The 16,663-nt window shown below is 51.4% G+C and overlaps 2 protein-coding genes and 1 pseudogene across 2 annotated transcripts; 1 reads left to right on the top strand and 2 right to left on the bottom strand.

The window, feature by feature from the left end:
- The first annotated feature begins 1,021 nt into the window (after window positions 1–1,021).
- LOC116082139 lies at window positions 1,022–1,590 on the top strand (annotated as a pseudogene).
- Window positions 1,591–5,673: 4,083 nt separating this feature from the next.
- Window positions 5,674–7,867, bottom strand: LOC116082133 (cytochrome c oxidase assembly protein COX14). Its single transcript, XM_031358944.1, has 2 exons — window positions 7,652–7,867; window positions 5,674–6,147 (listed from the first exon to the last, which is right to left on the bottom strand). The coding sequence occupies exon 2, from the start codon at window positions 6,137–6,139 to the stop codon at window positions 5,966–5,968; it is 174 nt and encodes a 57-aa protein (XP_031214804.1). The 5' UTR covers window positions 6,140–6,147; window positions 7,652–7,867; the 3' UTR covers window positions 5,674–5,965.
- Window positions 7,868–8,461: 594 nt separating this feature from the next.
- On the bottom strand, window positions 8,462–15,908 carry Gpd1 (glycerol-3-phosphate dehydrogenase 1). Its single transcript, XM_031355634.1, has 8 exons — window positions 15,791–15,908; window positions 15,070–15,247; window positions 13,949–14,089; window positions 13,308–13,446; window positions 12,882–12,994; window positions 11,303–11,536; window positions 10,928–11,034; window positions 8,462–10,354 (listed from the first exon to the last, which is right to left on the bottom strand). Exons 1-8 carry the CDS (start codon window positions 15,829–15,831, stop codon window positions 10,258–10,260), a joined length of 1,050 nt encoding a protein of 349 aa, XP_031211494.1. The 5' UTR covers window positions 15,832–15,908; the 3' UTR covers window positions 8,462–10,257.
- Between the last annotated feature and the right edge of the window lie 755 nt (window positions 15,909–16,663).

The following is a 16,663-nucleotide window of genomic DNA, read 5'->3' as shown; positions in this document are numbered from 1 at the left end:
AAAAGAAGAAGGCAATAAAGCAGGGCTGGCCAGACATCTGAGTCTCTGCCCAGCACTCACAGGTGGCCCACAAACATCTGTAATTCCAGCTCCAGTATCTGACACTCCTGGGTACATGTACGCACACATACATTAAATAAAACAAATAGGGCTGGAGAGATGGCTCAGCGGTTAAGAGCACTGACTGTTCTTCCAAAGGTCCTGAGTTCAAATGCCAGCAACCACATGGTGGCTCACAACCACCAGTCATGAGATCTGATGCCCTCTTCTGGTGCATCTGAAAACAGCTACAGTGTATTTACATATAATAATAAATAAATAAATCTTTAAAAAAAATAAATAAAACAAATATAACAAGCCAGGTGATGGTGGCGCACGCCTTTAATCCCAGCACTTGGGAGGCAGAGGCAGGCGGATTTCTGGGTTCGAGGCCAGCCTGGTCTACAGAGTGAGTTCCAGTACAGCCTGGGCTATACAGAGAAACCCTGTCTCGAAAAAAAAAAAAACAAATATAACAAACAGTGCTTGGCCTGACATGCACCTTTGACCTCAGCAATCTGGACACAGAGGGCAGCAGACCTCTGCATTTGAGACCAGCCTGGACTAGACAGTCAGACCCTAGCCTTTTTTTTTTTTAAATCAGGAAAAATTATTTTTAAGCAATAAAGAATTATTCTGAGCTGATAAGATGGCTCAGTGGGTAAAAGTGCCTGCTGCAAGCCTCACGAGTTTAATTTGTGGGACCCACATGGTAGGAGAGCCAACTCCTGCAATGCTATCTTCAGACTGCCATACACAGATGCATACTTTAAGAGATTCACGGAGGTAGGCATTGTGGCACTGCATTTCCTGAGATGCTAGGGTTTTTAAAGACTGGGTATGGAGAAATGAAGTTCTATGTAGTCATTTTGTCAGAGCTAATCAGGAGGGCTAAGACGATCTTTACTTCCTCAGCTGGCCCTGTTGTTGACTATCATTGTGAAACACAAGTGACTGATTTTGAAAGTCAAAGATACATAAATCTTTAAGAATCTAGATAGGGGAGTGTTCTGAGTGCTCGGCTACTTCCCGACCACCCTCTTCCTGCTTCCTTTGCCCACTGTTCTTAGGCATCAGCATGCTGGGTCCAACGCCCAATGGCACCAACATGGGCTCCTCTGGGCGCTGTCCCGGCAAAGCGGTGGCCACACGGGCCACAGGATCCACTTTTCGGCAGAGAAAAAAAGTGCCAGCTGTGGAACCCGGAGCGCAGGCCGCACCACCTCTGCGGGGACTGGGGGAGGTGTGGCGATGCTACACGGAAGATTCCCCAGGGCTCAAACTGGGCCCTGTCCCAGTGCTGGCATTGAGTCTTCTGTTCATCGCTTCTGTATTTATGCTGCGCATTTGGGGCAAGTACACGCGATCGTAGATTTGGCTGCATCCATCTGTCATCTGAAGAAGGAGAAAACCCAAATTATGGTTCGAATACCTCGAACCAAAAGTGTAGTGATTTTCTGTTCATGTGTATTATTTTACAGAGAATAAGAATTGACTTTGAGAAATCAGTTTTTTCTATGGCTAATAAACTTTGGAATTTCTTTATATGGAAAAAAAAAGAATCTAGATAGGGTCTGGAAAGATGGCTCAGCAGTTAAGAGCACTGACTGCTCTTCCAAAGGTCCTGAGTTCAAATGCCAGCAACCACATGGTGGCTCACAACCACCTGTAATGAGATCTGACGCCCTCTTCTGGGTGTCTGAAGACAGCTACAGTGTACCTACATATAATAAATAAATAAATCTTTAAAAAAAAAAAAAAAGAGCCAGGCAGTGGTGGTGCACGCCTTTAATCCCAGCACTTGGGAGGCAGAGGCACGTGGATTTCTGAGTTCGAGGCCAGCCTGGTCTACAGAGTGAGTTCCAGGACAGCCAGGGCTATACAGAGAAACCCTGTCTCAAAAATCAAAATAAATACATAAATAAATAAATAAATAAATAAATGTGCTCATTTCGGCAGCACATATACTAAAATTGGAAGAATCTGGATAATTGGGGGTTGGAGAGATGGCTCAGTGGTTAAGAGCACTGACTGCTCTTCTGAAAGTCCCGAGTTCAAATCCCAGGAACCACATGGTAGCTCATAACCATCCATAATGGGGTCTGACGCCCTCTTCTGGTGTGTCTGAAGATAGTTACAGTGTACTTACATATAATAAATAAATATGTCTTTTTTTAAAAGAAGTTTCTGGCCGGGCGATGGTGGTACACGCCTTTAATCCCAGCACTTGGGAGGCAGAGGCAGGCGGATTTCTGAGTTTGAGGCCAGCCTGGTCTACAGAGTGAGTTCCAGGACAGCAAAGGCTACACAGAGAAACACTGTCTCGAAACCCCCCCCCCCCAAAAAAAGGATGCTTTACATACTCTGGGTCCAGATATTTATCATTACTGTATTTGTGTACACATAAGCATGATATGCAGACATCATCAAAGGACAACTTTGTGGAATCCATTCTTGCCTTGCCCTTTTCCATAGTGTCCTGAGGACTGAACTCAGGTCACCAGACCTGAGCAGCCAGGACCTTTACCCTCTGAGCCATTCGGAGTTTGGTGGTGGTAAAGACCAGACAGATAATCTGAGATTAGTTTTCTTTTCTTTTTTGTTTGTATGTATGTGCACTGCATATGTGACAGAACGTGGTATCAGATCCCCTGGAACTGGAGTTACAGACAGTAGTTGTAAGCCTCCATGTGGGTACTGGGAACCAAACTCAGGTTCTCTTAGAAGAGCAGCCAGTTCTCTTAACTGAGCCATCTCTCTAGCCCCCATTGTTGATTGAATTCAAACCAAAAGCCTTAAGTTACTCTGCCTCTTCCCCCCCCCCCACACCCCCACCCCTGGAGCCATGTTACGTCAGTTTCCTATTCTGTCTTTTATGTTTCTTTCTTGGAAGCTCAGATATTTCTGGATGCTTGTCAGGGTATACTTAGTCTGCATTAACCTAGAACTCGCCTACACTCCTAACTAACTCCATTCCATTTCTTCTCTACAGGATTCTATTTCTGTTTGGTTTTTTTGTTTTTCCATTATTTTAAGCTTCATTTAGGGTGCTGGTTAGATGGCTCAGTGGCCATGTGGGTGCTAGGATTGAAACCAGGCCCTCTGCAAGAGTAGTCAGTGCTTTTAAATTGCTGAGCCATCTCTCCAGTCCCTTATTTACTTATTTATTTTGGTCTTTCGAGACAGGGTTTCTCCTTGTAGCCCTGGCTGTCCTGGAACTCACTCTGTAGGCCAGGCTGGCCTCGAACTCAGAAATCCACCTGCCTCTGCCTCCCAAGTGCTGGGATTAAAGGTGTACACCAGTGAGTTTTATTAGGGGGAAAAAAACCCTGTTGTTTGAGACACAGTATGAGTGTTCTGCAGATGAACCTTCTGAATTCAGTATGTGAGGAACTTTTTTTTGGGGGGGGGGTGTTTCTCTGTGTAGCCCTGGCTGTCCTGGAACTCATTCTGTGTGGGGAGCCACAGCTGCCACCCTATATACATATATTTTGAACACCTGGTTTCTGGCCAGAGCAGAGAGCATTGAGATAAACAAGCCTTAGCTGGAGAAGCTGAGTGCCTCCAGTTTGTGATGCAAGCTGGTATGAATTTCCCGCAGCTTATTATGCTTTGCCACGTAGCTGATGCTGATTGGGACCAGGGAAAGTATTTAACCTGCAAAGGCTGGAGGTTAGAGAGAGGATTATTATGAGCCAGGCGGTAGTGGTGCACGCCTGTAGTCCCAGCTACTCAGGAGGCTGATAGAGAGACTACTACTAAAGAGATTAGAGAGATTAATAAGAAGAAGTAAAAATGAAGGTTCCTGAATAAACCCTGCTTGGAGAAGGGCTCGTGTTTGCCTCCTTACTTCTAACTGAACGGGTAAGGTGTCAGCGACATATGGTGGCCCATACGGGGAGAGACGTACAGGGAATACAACTCTGTAGACCAGGCTGGCCTCAAACTCAGAAATCGCCTGCCTCTGCCTCTGCCTCTGCCTCCAAAGTGCTGGGATTAAAAGCATGTGCCACCACCGCCCAGCAAAGAAACCTTTAAAGAGAAGAAAAACGGGGGTTAAAGAGATGGCTCAGTGGTTAGGAGCACTGACTGTTCTTCCAGAGGTCCTGAGTTCAATTCCCAGTAACTATGTGGTGGTTCACAGCCATCTATAATGGGATCTGATGCCCTCTGCTGGCATGTGGATATATATGCAGGCAGAACACTCATACATCAAATAAGTAAATCTTAAAAAAAAAGTTGTACTTTTTTTTATTTACACTTTTTGTTTTTAGGGACAGGATTTCTGTGTAGCCCTGGCTATCCTGGAACTCATTCTGTAGACCAGGTTGGCCTGGAACCCAGAAGTCCGCCTGCCTCCACTTTCTGAGTACTAGGATTAAAGGCGTGTGCTACCACTGCGCAGCTAGGTAAACTTTTTTTTAAAGATTTTTATGTGTGCAGGTGTTTTTCCTGCATGTGTATCTGCACCATGTGCATGCAGTGCCTATGCTAGCCACAAGAGGGAGTCAGATCTTTTAGGACTGGATTACGAATGGTTCATTATTGCCAGTGGATGCCAGGAACTGAACCCGGGTCCTCTGCCAGAGCCATGTGCTCTCACGTCTTTCTTTGTATTGTTAGGTATGGTTCTATAATGTAGAAACTCATAAAAATATATGGCAGGTGCAAAAATGCAACTGCAATCTCCACAGCTGAGGAGCAGAGGCAGAAGGGTCACTGCAGGTGCACCTCAGTAGAAGGCATTGTTTATGTATAGTCTGCACAAGGTTCTGGTGTCCTCTGACCAAAAAACGTTCGTTCGCCAATGCACAAACGCTGGGGAGGATTTTCCCCATGACCTAACACTGATACTACTGCTGATACTGGGTCTCAACATCCATAGGATGAAAACTAAGGTCCAGAAACCCAAATGTGGTGGTTTGAATAAGAATGGCCCCCATAGGCTCATAAATTTGATATTCAGTCCTCAACTGGCAGAACTGTTTGGGAAGAATTGGGAGTGTGACCTTGTCAGAGAAGATGTGTCATGGCGGGTAGGGGGCAGTGCAGGGTAGAGGTTTCAAAGACCAGCCATTCCCAGACGGCTCTCTGCCTTGTACCTACGGATCAGATGCAAGCTCTCAGCTGCTTCTCCAGGGCCATGGCTGCTGGCCTGCTGCCTCGCTTCCCACCACGGTGGTCACAGACCCCTCTGAGACTCTATGTCCCAAATAAACTCTTCTGTGAGGTGACTTGGTCATGGCGTCTTCACAGCAGTGGAAGAGAGACTGCCAGGCACGATGGCGCAGGCCTTTACTCCCAACACTTGGGAGGCAGAGGCAAAAAAACCCAAAAAACAAAAAACAAAGCCGGGAGGTGGTGGCGCACGCCTTTAATCCCAGCACTTGGGAGGCAGAGGCAGGTGGATTTCTGAGTTCAAGGCCAGCCTGGTCTACAGAGTGAGTTCCAGGACAGGCAGGGCTATACAGAGAAACCCTGTCTCAAAAAAAAAAAAAAAAAAAAAAACCAGAGGCAAGAGGTTAGATCTCTCTTAGTTCAAGCTAGTTCTTCTATAGAGAGTGCTAGGGCTACATAGGCCCCGTCTTGAACCAATAAAACAAAACAGGAAAGAGAGCGCCAGAGACACCATGCTTTTAGAAAACTCAAGGCCACACCTATATGATGCATACACTCTTTGGGTACACAGAAGCACTAAAACAGAAACAAAGCAAAATATTTAATCCCTGTAATAAACCTCACCCTCACATTCCCATTTAGTTGTCAGCCTCCATAAACTGTCAAAATGGTTCTAGCCAGCAGGACCACAGAAACCACTGCATTTTAGTCCAGCAGGTTTGAAAGGCATCAAGGTCTAGTTCTTGCCATGGATGACATTTGGGGAGGTCTTTTCCGGTTCCTGCCTCAAGCCTCACGCCTCGATGCTCTACAAGACTCCTGAGGTCTTCTGCTCTTCAGCGGCCTGGCGCCTGGCACTGCGCAGCTGGAGGTAACGGTAGGCTCGCACACTGCAGAGGTACCCTCCATACACAGTGAGGAGCATCATCGAGGCAGAGAAGGTCTTGTAGCCAATATCGGCTAGCTGCTTGGCAGATGGCATGGCTTCCCCTACAAAGACAGACTGGAGTTGGTCTGCAGGACAGGCCTCACCTCCTCCCCGGAGAGCCAACCCTTCCGTTCATCTTCACTTCATGGATGCATCCTACGCTGGTGACCCCTGTGCGGCTGCTCTTACGACAGTTAAGCATGGCAGTTTCAGAGCTCTGACTCAAAACGTCTACCAGTCCACCCAGACTGGTCCTCTGGAAGAACAGCAATGCTCTAACTGCTGAGCCATCTCTCCAGCCTCAGAACCATATTTTAATCAGGCTGCTTATTGTGGTAGTCAAATTCTACTCTCATGTTAGGACCTGAAGATAGACTTGAAGATGTGTGTGTTTGGGAACTCCTCCCTGTAGAGTGCCAGAGTCACTTCACCCTGGTCAAAGGCTAGTTTCATCTTGTTCACTGATAAAGAAGATCTGAGTATGATTTAAAGTGGGATGTAAGTCAGTGTAGCAGGCACAAAGCCAGAGACTCAATCCCCAGAACTGCAGTAAACAGAGCATGTGGTATACGCTGGAAATCCCAGCCCTCAGGTGGTGGAGGCAGGAGGATTCTACATTCAAAACTCATCCTTAGCTATTTAATGAATCCCAAGCCAGTATGAACTACATGAGACCCTGTCAGAAAAAAAAAAGGGGGGGGGGGGCAAACAGAAGCAAATCTAGGCTAACCTCAAAAACAAACGAACATCAATAAAACCCTGAAATTAGAAGCCCGGGTAGAAGGATTAACGTTGGAAATAAAAGAAACTCTTGAGATTGGCAGTTTTTCATCTGATGGGCATCCTTAACAAAAACTGTTAGGTGATGTACGAACAGACTGTAGGTTTCAGAAAAAACAAGAAAAACATGGGACTAAGCATGATAAATGTCATAGGATGCAAGGGTTTATGTGACTCTTCGATTTTCTGCCCTCTAAATGTTGAGAGAAGCCCAAGGCTCACGTTTCTGGAAAATTCTGAGTCCCTCATGACAGACTGATTGCTCAGTTCTGGGTTCGATCTGGAACATTGCCCAATGAATCAAACGCACAAACAAATAAAAATCGCAGCCCTAAAATCACCCGAGCTTTGCTTCTGTCATTCACCCTCTTAGGAGATACTAACAACTTCTGACTCACGGAGCCCATAAAGGTGAACTCGGAACCCCGTATTCTGTGAGATCAGAGGAGGTCTGCGAGAAGCGGCTTTGAGGGACCGGGAGGAGCTGTGGGGCTGAGGCGAGCAAGTTTAAAGGGAGGGCAGCCAGGCCGCAGTCACGGCAAGAAGGCGCTAGGGCCTTGACAGCCGGAACCCGCGCGCTCTCAAGGGCACAGGTCGAGGACGCACGGGGCGAGGAGGGGAGCAGGGGGGTGCGGAGGGGAGCGGGGCGCAGTGGCGAGGAGCGGAGCGCGGGGCGCCGGGCAGGGGGGGAGCGGAAGGGAGCGGGGCGCGGGGCGCCGGGCAGAGGGGAGCGGAGGGGAGCGGGGCGCCGGGCAGGGGAGCTCGGCCGTCCGCCCCGCCGCCTACCTGGAAGCTGCAACCCGGCCGCTTCAGGGCGATTCCTGCTCAGTCCGCCACTCGCAGAGTCGCGCGGCCGTAGCAGGGACAGGCGGACACCAACGCGGAGCGCCTCGGCCTCGGGTGCGCAGTCCGGCTCCGGACCCGACACCCCCTGCGCAAACTCGCCCACTAAAGCGAGAGCCCGCCTCGGACTTCCGGTTTCCGCCTCCCTCTTACGCACGCTCAGTCGAATCTTCCTCTCGGGAAGGCCCATTGAATTCTGGGGGTTGTGGTTCTGCTCCGTCAAGAACGCTCCTTGGAAAACCGGGAAATTTTTAGCTCAGAAGTAGCCAATCCGCAGTCTGCGATCAGTGACGTAACCTGTAGCTAGGTAGATCCTCGGAATCCTCCAGCGATGGGCCGCGCGCCCCCTAGCGCCTGGAGCGGCCCTTTACAGGGTGATCCGGAGGTGGCCGATCTCAGGTAGGGACTGGACCAGCACTAGCGAGGCCACAGACTGGGAGTAGAGGGAGAGTGAGGGGGTGGCTCGCTAATATTTCTGCCTTACGCGCTACCTCCTCGTAGGCAGGCGACGTGACAGGCCCTCAAAGAAGAGCTGGGAAGACTGGCTGACAGTTTGGTTGGAGGAGGAGATACAAGGCGCAAGAGGGGATGGGAGTAGGGGTGGGGACGCCAATGCTGACAGATGACCGAGTGTGGCTGCTATTAAATAGGGATGATCTTTTTTTTCCACTTCTTGCCTTACATTGAGTAAAACATGCATGCAGTGATACATGACCCCACACACTGCCACATAAACTCCCCCAACTCTTCCAGTTTTTGGAAAAACCACAATTTATTGGGTAGACAAGTGGCCTGACAGAAGGCCTCAGATTCACAGTTGACTGACTGAGCAAACATAGGTTAAGGTATTGGAATCTGCATCCCACCCCAGCCTCCTGGGAAACAGCTCTGAACTGAGTCATACGTGGGAGGGTTCCGGCCCAGTCAGGATCGATGACAGGGCTCCCCGTCTTCATCTTACCGCACAGCTCTGACCTTCATTACTAAGACGGAATTCTTAAAGGCTAGGAGCAGAGAGAGGCCTGGTACCTTAGTGTGTTAGTTTAATATCAAGCTGGCCAGAGCCACCGTGTGCCAGTTGCTGTCACACACGAAATGGAGACCCCTGGTGGAGAGAGAAACCTCTCAGGTCCCAGGGACTATTTATAGCTAGGGCTCCCGGCTGCTGATCTGTGACATTCTCCTGCTGCCACCTAACCTTGGAACAGGGCCAGTGCCAAGCATATTCCCATCCCCCTCTGCACTCCCTCACCCCATAGCAGGCTGTTTTCAATTAGCCTTCCCTGGAGCTCCCAGTTCCTGATGTGTATGGTTACGATCTAATGAGGACCTCATTCCAGGGACTGCTGGCCTCGGACTATCAAGACCCACCAACCATTGTGGAAACCTACTGAACCTTTGAGCTGCTCCTTGGCTCCAAGCCTACAGATGCTGGGTGGCAACTCCTGGCTGTGTGAGAATGGCTGGAAGACTGGCTTGGGCAAGAGGAAAGGATAGAGTCAAGAATATGGGCTGAAGGAGCTCAGGAAGATAAGCTATGAATCCTACATTCTGTTAGACATGATGAAATTGGTGACTGCAGACAGAGATGGCCTTGTGTGGAGGGCCCTGAGAAGAAAGGTATGGGGTTGGGATGCCTTTTTAAAAAGTGTCAGCAGTTGGAGGGGCTGGCTGACACTTCTCCCAGGCAGAGCTCCTGACAAATAGGAAGGTCAGGGGAGCCTGAGCCATCTGAGCCTGCTATGAAAAAAGTGTAGCTCTGTCAGCAGATTAAGTTCCTGCTCCCCAAAGAGGGTGCTGGCAGCCGGGTGCAGGCAAGGGAACGCTTGGAAAGGTCACACAGGGTGGGGAGGCCCTGGCAAAGCTCTAGGAACCAGGAAGTCTCTGGGAAGAATGGAGAGCCCCGGGGCCAGAGATGCCAGTGTGGAGCAACTCTTGTGCCAGAGTAGCCTGGGGGAGGGCTTAGCAGAGGCTTCTGAGGAAGCAAATGTTGCTAGGAGAAGTTGGAAGGAGGTTGTTTGAGAGCTTTGTATTTTGTTAGCAAACAGTGAGAGCGTTGATGTTTCGTGGGGCCTGGCAGAGGTCAGCCAAAGGGTCTCTGGGGTCTGTGTCAGCTCAGGCATCCAGACCCTTCCCTTGGCAGCCTCTGCCTCATCTTTTCTGTGGCGAAGTGCTTCTTCAGTCACCTAGTGGGACTTGGGACAGTTTCCGAGTGTGTGTGAGACACTAACCAGTAGACCTTGCCTTGGCACCTTCCCTTCCCCCAACCCCACCCCTAGGGCAGGCAGCACTAGGGCTTCTTAGCTCTACACTTCCCAGAGGACAGCAGGGAAGTGTGGATTCTGCGAGAGGCTGCAGGGTCAGCAGCAACTCTGCATCTCCAGGTGTGTAGCCGAGCCCCACAGCCTCCTGTCCTCAGGGTCCATCAGTGAGGACTCTGCTGGATGGGGGAATCCTGGAGACTGTCCTGGAGACAGGTGTCACACGCTTCTGCTTGTCTCCGTTGGGGTTGGGGCAGAGGAGCTGCATGCCCTGGGCCCTGGCCCCATTCACATGTGTTCCGGGTGGTTCTGCAGGCAGCGGATGAACTCCCCCACTGGCTGGCCCTCATAGCACACTTTGTACACCGCAGTGAACAATGGAAACCTAGAGAGAGAAAGGGCCTCAGCTTAAGCCCCCACCCGCAGTCCATCCACACCACGCCTACCCCGGCCCAGACTCAGTGCTAAGTCACCACTTTCCTAGCCTCCACCAGGAATCTGAATTCCTGGCCCTGGGATTTGGGTTGCCATCCACCCTGATCCTTTTTTTTTTTAAGATTTATTTATTATTATAAATGACTACACTGTAGCTGTCTTCAGACCACCAGAAGAGGGTGTCAGATTTCATTACGGGTGGTTGCTGGGATTTGAACTCACGACCTTTGGAAGAGCAGTTGATGCTTTTACCCACTGAGCCATCTCACCAGCCCCACCCTGATCCTTAACATACTGCAGTTGCTTGTCTGAGTCGCAGGCTTTACTTTTTTTTTTTGACAAATTCTCTGGACCCCAGTGTCACCGGTTATAAAATGGGTCCAGTACGTTAAGGTAGCAAAGATGTCGTTTATGTTCTATATGCTGGTGTACTAAGCCAGTCATCCCCGCTTGGCTATTCTCTGTATCCAAAGCCATGCAACGAACCTGTGACTCTTCCCCCAAGGGCTTTGCAAACACTCACTTGTCCACAAGGCCCTTGTGTTGGAGAATGCTGTGCAGCTCCCGGGCTGTCTGGGGCCCCTGTAGCTTCTGCCCGTTCAGCATCTCTTTCTCCAGCTGCTCAATGGACTGAGAAGAGGATGCCATGAGAAGGGAAGTGAGGGAGGGCGCTGTGTGAGCAGGAAAAGTCAGGTGGGAGGTGGGATCTTGAGGGGGCAGAGGAAAAATGGAACTGTTCCAGTCTCTCCTTCCTGGTGACTGAACACCGGACCTCAAGCGGACTCTGCCTAAGTAAGTGAGCCACATTCCAGTCCCTGTCCGTTTTGAGAAAGGGTCTGGCTGCCCGAGCACCTGCCCGCAAACCACCCCTCCCCAACCCTGACATCTCCCTGCCTACCTTTCCGGTGCGAGCGAAGGCCTCTGCCACCTTGCGGTTCCGACCCCCGTAGCAGGTTGTGATCAGGTCAGCGACCCCGCAGCTCTCCAGGAAGGTGGCCGAGGACACAGAGCCACTGCAAAAGAGCTTGGCGAAGGCGATCATCTCCATGAGGCCCAGCCGGATCACCGCCGCCTTGGTGTTGTCACCGAAGCCAAGCCCGTCACAGAAGCCAGCCCCAACGGCCACTATATTCTTTGAGGAGCAGAGACACGGGTAAGGAAGTTGCCTCGCCAGAGGCTCCACTTGGAGCCTTCTGCACCTCCCTGTGCTGCCTGTATCGGCCTTGACACACCCACCATGAACGATGACGATGTGGCCTCCTCTTAAACCAAGTCCTCTGCTTCCTGATTTCCCATGTGGTGCGTGCCTTCCCACACCCACTCGTGTCTGCATCTCCATGTACGCATGCACATGTGTGTGTGTGTGTGCGCGCGTGTGTGTGTGTGCATGTGCGTGTGCATGCATGTGTACGTGTGTGTGCATGTGCACACATGTGTGAGTGTATATGTGTATGTGCATGCATGTGTACAAGTGTGTGTGTGAGTGTGTGTGTGCGCATGTGCATACATGTGTACGTGTGTGTGTGTGTGTGTGTGAGTGTGTGTGTGTAGATACATCTGTGCGTTTATATGTGTGGAAGTGATTGACATGGTTTTCCTCTCCACTGTTAATAATAATAATAATTTGCCAGATAGGGTCTCACTATGTAACTATAGATGGCCTAGAAATCTCTTTGTAGACCAGGTTGGCCTCAAACTCACAGAGAACTACTTGCCTCTGTCTCACCATGCCCAGAAAACCCTTGTTTTTGAGCTAGCATCTCTCAGTGAACCTGGAGCTTGACTGTCTGTCAGCAGGCTTCAGGAGCCTTATCCCTCTGCTTCCTCACTGTTGGAGTTAGCAGTGTGCCACTGAGCCTAGCTCTTCAGCATGGCTTCTGGCAGATCAACTCAAGTCCTCAGGCTTGTGTGACGAGCGAGCACTTACCAACAAAATCATCTCCCTAGCCTCACTGACCTGAACTCAGAGATCTGCCTATCTCTGTCTTCTAAGTGCTGGGAATGTACCACCACCACTATCTCATATTTATCCTTGACATTCCCTGTGAGAGCCACTCTCCCCCCACTCCCTCTTGCTTTTTCTCTTTAGACAGTGCCTCACCTGTCTGACCACTACCTCATAGAGATCTGCCTTCCCCTCCCGAGTCGCCCAAGTGCCGGGATTAAAGGCACGTGCCACCATAGCTCTGGCCATCGATTCTTTGTACCCTGAACATCTTGTCTCTCATTAACCCGGACATCTCTTTACATTGGACCATCACATAGACTCAGGGCTATGTACATCTCAAAGGAGATCCAAGGGGAGTAGAAGAAGGACCCACAGCTGAACAGTTAAGAATCAATAAGCCTGGATGCTGTGTATGGGGCAATAGCGATGCTGCCCGAGTGTAAGAGTTGGCTCTAGCAACCTGGAAGAGCTAAGCTGGGCCTGCTGGCGGGCTCCTCCTCACTCCAAAGCTGACTCCGCATCTTCTCACCTTCAAGGCTCCACAGATCTCCACTGTGTCCACCTCTTGTACCACAGTGATGCGAAAGTTGGGTGTTTGCATCAGTTCCTTCAGGAGCTGTCCTTGGGCTGGGTCCTTGCAGCCTAAAGTAGAGAAGGGGTAAAGCTTCAAGAGGCAACCTCTTATTTTCATCCCTAAGATGGTCTGTTGGGCTCTTGCTTTAGGCTGGCCCAGAACTCCTGGGCTTCAGTCTCTGAGAAGGTGGGACTAGAGGTGCATGGCACAGGTAACAACTCAACTGTCCCACACACCAGCCAAAGCAAGACTCAGCCCCTTTCCCGGATGTCCCTGCTCCTCTCCCCTCTGGGGCTTTCTTCTTTCCCTGCGCGGTGGAGGGAGAGATGACTAAGGACTTGGGCAGCAGCTAGGACTTCGTGGTATGAACAGGAGTCTCACCAATGGTCGTCTCACAGAACTTCTCGTCAGCCACCTCACTGGCAATGTTGGCCCCCATCAGCACGCTCATGGGAATGCCAAGGCGTTCCCCAATCACTTCAGAGATGAGCTTCAGCCCGTTGGGGCCCTCGTCTACCCCCTGGGCAGAGGGTGGAGCTCAGGTAAGCGGTCCTTCAGGCCCATCTGTGCCCCTCTCCCGAGGTCCTGCCCCAATCCCACCCGCTGTGAGGACAGCAGACAGCAGTGACTAGCAAACTCCCTCCCACACATGCTAATCCAACCTGCCAATCCAATACAATACTTAGAAGCATCGTCTTCCTTACACCCCCAAGGAACCCTTTAGACACCCCAACCCACTTCCTTTCTAAGTAACCCAGCAGGCGACTCTCTCTCTCCCCTACCCCCCCCTTTCTGATGATAGGGATTGAACTCACGACCTCATGCACACTAGGCAAACTCCCCACCACTGAGCCACACTTCCAGCCCCAGCTGCTCTCTTTACTCTCTCCAAAGCCGATCCCTCCCATCTCTAGGGTTCTCTGCCTCTTTTAGAGTCTTTTCTGCGTTCTTCTGTCTACCCTCGCACCCCACAACAATTAGCTGCATCTCACCCCCAAGCACGCCAAGGTGGCCCCTGGTACCTTGATAAGAGATATGCCAATAGTATTGGCCTTCAAGTGGCCCTTGAGCTGGTCACAGATCTTGCCAATGAACTGATGGGGAACCACAAAAACCAGGATGTCAGCACCTGTTGCAGCCTGGACCACATCTGGGACAGCCACCTGTGGAGAGAGCAGAAGCTCATGCGCCTGGTAGACCTCTCCTAGTCCCAAGGGGGACCCCTTTCAGAATATCTTGGAGCCAGTGTTAGGGGAGGGAGGAGGGTTTTTGTTTGTTTGTTTGTTTTTGTTTTTTTGGAGTTTTTCTGGGACAGGGTTTCTTTATGTAACCCTGGCTGTCCTGGAACTCACTCTGTAGACCAGGCTGGCCTCGAACTCAGAAATCCTCCTGCCTCTGCCTCCCAAGTGCTGGGATTAAAGGCCTGAGCCACCACCGCCCGACTTGAGGGAGGGACTTTGAGACTGAACTGGAAGTTTCAGAACTTCTGTGTTCCCTGTCCCAGCTCTCCTGGGTCACTGAGGCTTCCTAGAACATGCCTCCAGGCCGGCACACTCTTAGCCCCTGGCTGTGGGTCAGTGAAGACTGCCAAAGGCAGCCTAGGCTTGGCAGGAGGAAGAGGCCAACTAAGATTTCATCACTGCGTCTTAGGGGCCCTAACTTGGCAGTGGGAGCCCTGGTCTCCCTGTGGATTCCCTATTCCCCCTTTCTGGGTGAGGAGAGCGCCATATGGATTTGACCAAAGACCAAAAGTCCAACGATCAGCCTTCGGATCTGCTAATAACCAGTGAATGAGTAACAAGATTAGAGTTCAGGGCAGGCAGTCTGAGAGGTTGGACCCCGAGAGTCCAGGAGCCTGAGATCCAGCCTTTGGTTGCCATAGAGACTAACTCCCCCCACAACCCCTTTCCCACCTAAGCACCTCTAAGGGGTGGTATGTTCAAATTCCAGAAGGAACCCAAAGGAGTAATTTCGGGGCTACAAGGGGGTATCCCAGGCCTACAGCAGCACCGGCCGCCCCTCCAGGCCAGCGGGCACCTCTCGCGGCCTCCTCCCCTCCTCTCGGGAGTCACTATTGAGTGTTGACTCTAGCACCCCCTGCCTTGCCTCTCTTTCTCTCTTCTCACAGCAAGTTGAAGCTCACCACATTGGGGGGCAGCTTGTGCCCTGGCAGGTATTTAATGTTCTCGTGTTGCGTATTGATGATCTCAGTTAGCTTTCTGCCCCCGATGTCTTCCTCAAACACCCACATGGTCACCCGTGGGTCAAAGTGTGCCAGCCGGCCTGCGTTGCTACCCACGATCTTGGCAATGGCTGAGCCCCTGGCGGGAGAGGAAACACAGGGAAGTGGAGTAGGGTGAGAGGGAGGAGGGGGGTAGTGCCTCAAAGAGCTCTTTGGGTATTTTACCTCCCCCTCGCCTCTCTCGTGTCACTCCACCCCCCTACCCCTACCCTGGTCGCCTAGGATTAAATGTGCCTCCCAGAGACTGGCAATAGAAGATTCAGTCTATCCAGTCTTTGCTGCTGGGGGGGGGGGGGGGGGGCTAGCCTTCCCAACACTACACCGGCAGGTGGGCTAGCCTTCCCAACACTACACCGGCAGCTTCTCAGGCAGGGAAGGCAACCGCACTCTGCTCACCTCCCTTTGGCGAACAGGTGCAGCTGCCCAGGCAGGCACAGCCTGGAGGCTGGGCACAGTCTGTCCTGTGCACCGTAAGCATTGGAGCCAGCAGCAGGAGTCCAACCGGCTCCAGAGGGCATTTCCTACCCTCTGCCCGCTTCCTGCTCAGCCAGCCTCCCTCCGAGGAGCCCCTCAGCCCTCAGAGAAACCTTCCCTCCCCCATGCCCTTCACAGAACCGCTCACCAGTTGCCGGAGCCGACAATGCAGACTTTCTTGCCAGCCATGGTGCTGCTTCTTGCTCCTCTGCCCCAGCGGGTGTGGGCTCCGAGTATTTAACTCCACCACACGTGGGTGCAGCCAAGCTCCGCCCCTGAGGTGGCCCAGAGGCTGGCACCCAGGGACAGGGAGTCTGGCTGGGAGAAAGGGGAGTAAAGGGTACAAGACAGGTGGGGAACAGGACTGAGGCTGACTTCAGGCCAGCGCTTCCTCTCGGGTTCCCAGATGACAGTGCCGGCCAGCTTCTCCCTCCATTGGCCTCAGCTTTGTTCCCCACCTACGTTGAGTCTAGTCAAGAAACAGTCCCCACTATGCCTTCAGTCTCCAGCACTGAAATAAACTGCAACTAACAGGGCTCGGCACGGTGCTGCATGTCTTTAATCCCAGCACTTGGGAGGCAGAGGTAAGAGGGTCTTGATGAGTTCGAGGCCAGCCTGGTCTACAGAGTGAGCCTCTGTCTCAGAAGAAAGAAAAAGCATAGCATCAGTGACAAGCATGGGGATGTTTTCAAAGGCAGACGCCTCAGCGCCTCAGCGCCTTCGCTAGCTAGCACGTGCCGCCCCCAGATCCTCAGCTATTCCAGTTTTGTTCTCTAGCATTCGTTCCCATGATGGTAGCTCCGCCACAGGCTCTGGGTGAGAGGCTCAAGGGATGTGAATTCCTTCTAGGGAATAATAGCACATACGAGGGAAGGGGCTGCTTTGTACCCCCCGACCAAGGATTAAAATATCCTGGGAGAAACTGGACATAGTGGTGCATGCCTTTAATCCCAGCACTCAGGAGGCAGAGGTAGGTGGATCTCTGTGAGTTCGAGGCCAGCCTAGTCGTGAGTTCCTGGAC

Source organism: Mastomys coucha, unplaced genomic scaffold (genome assembly GCF_008632895.1).
Source record: "Mastomys coucha isolate ucsf_1 unplaced genomic scaffold, UCSF_Mcou_1 pScaffold11, whole genome shotgun sequence".
Taxonomy (NCBI): domain Eukaryota; kingdom Metazoa; phylum Chordata; class Mammalia; order Rodentia; family Muridae; genus Mastomys; species Mastomys coucha.
Note: the sequence above shows the minus strand (reverse complement) of the source record. Positions and strands in the feature narration are given on the sequence as shown.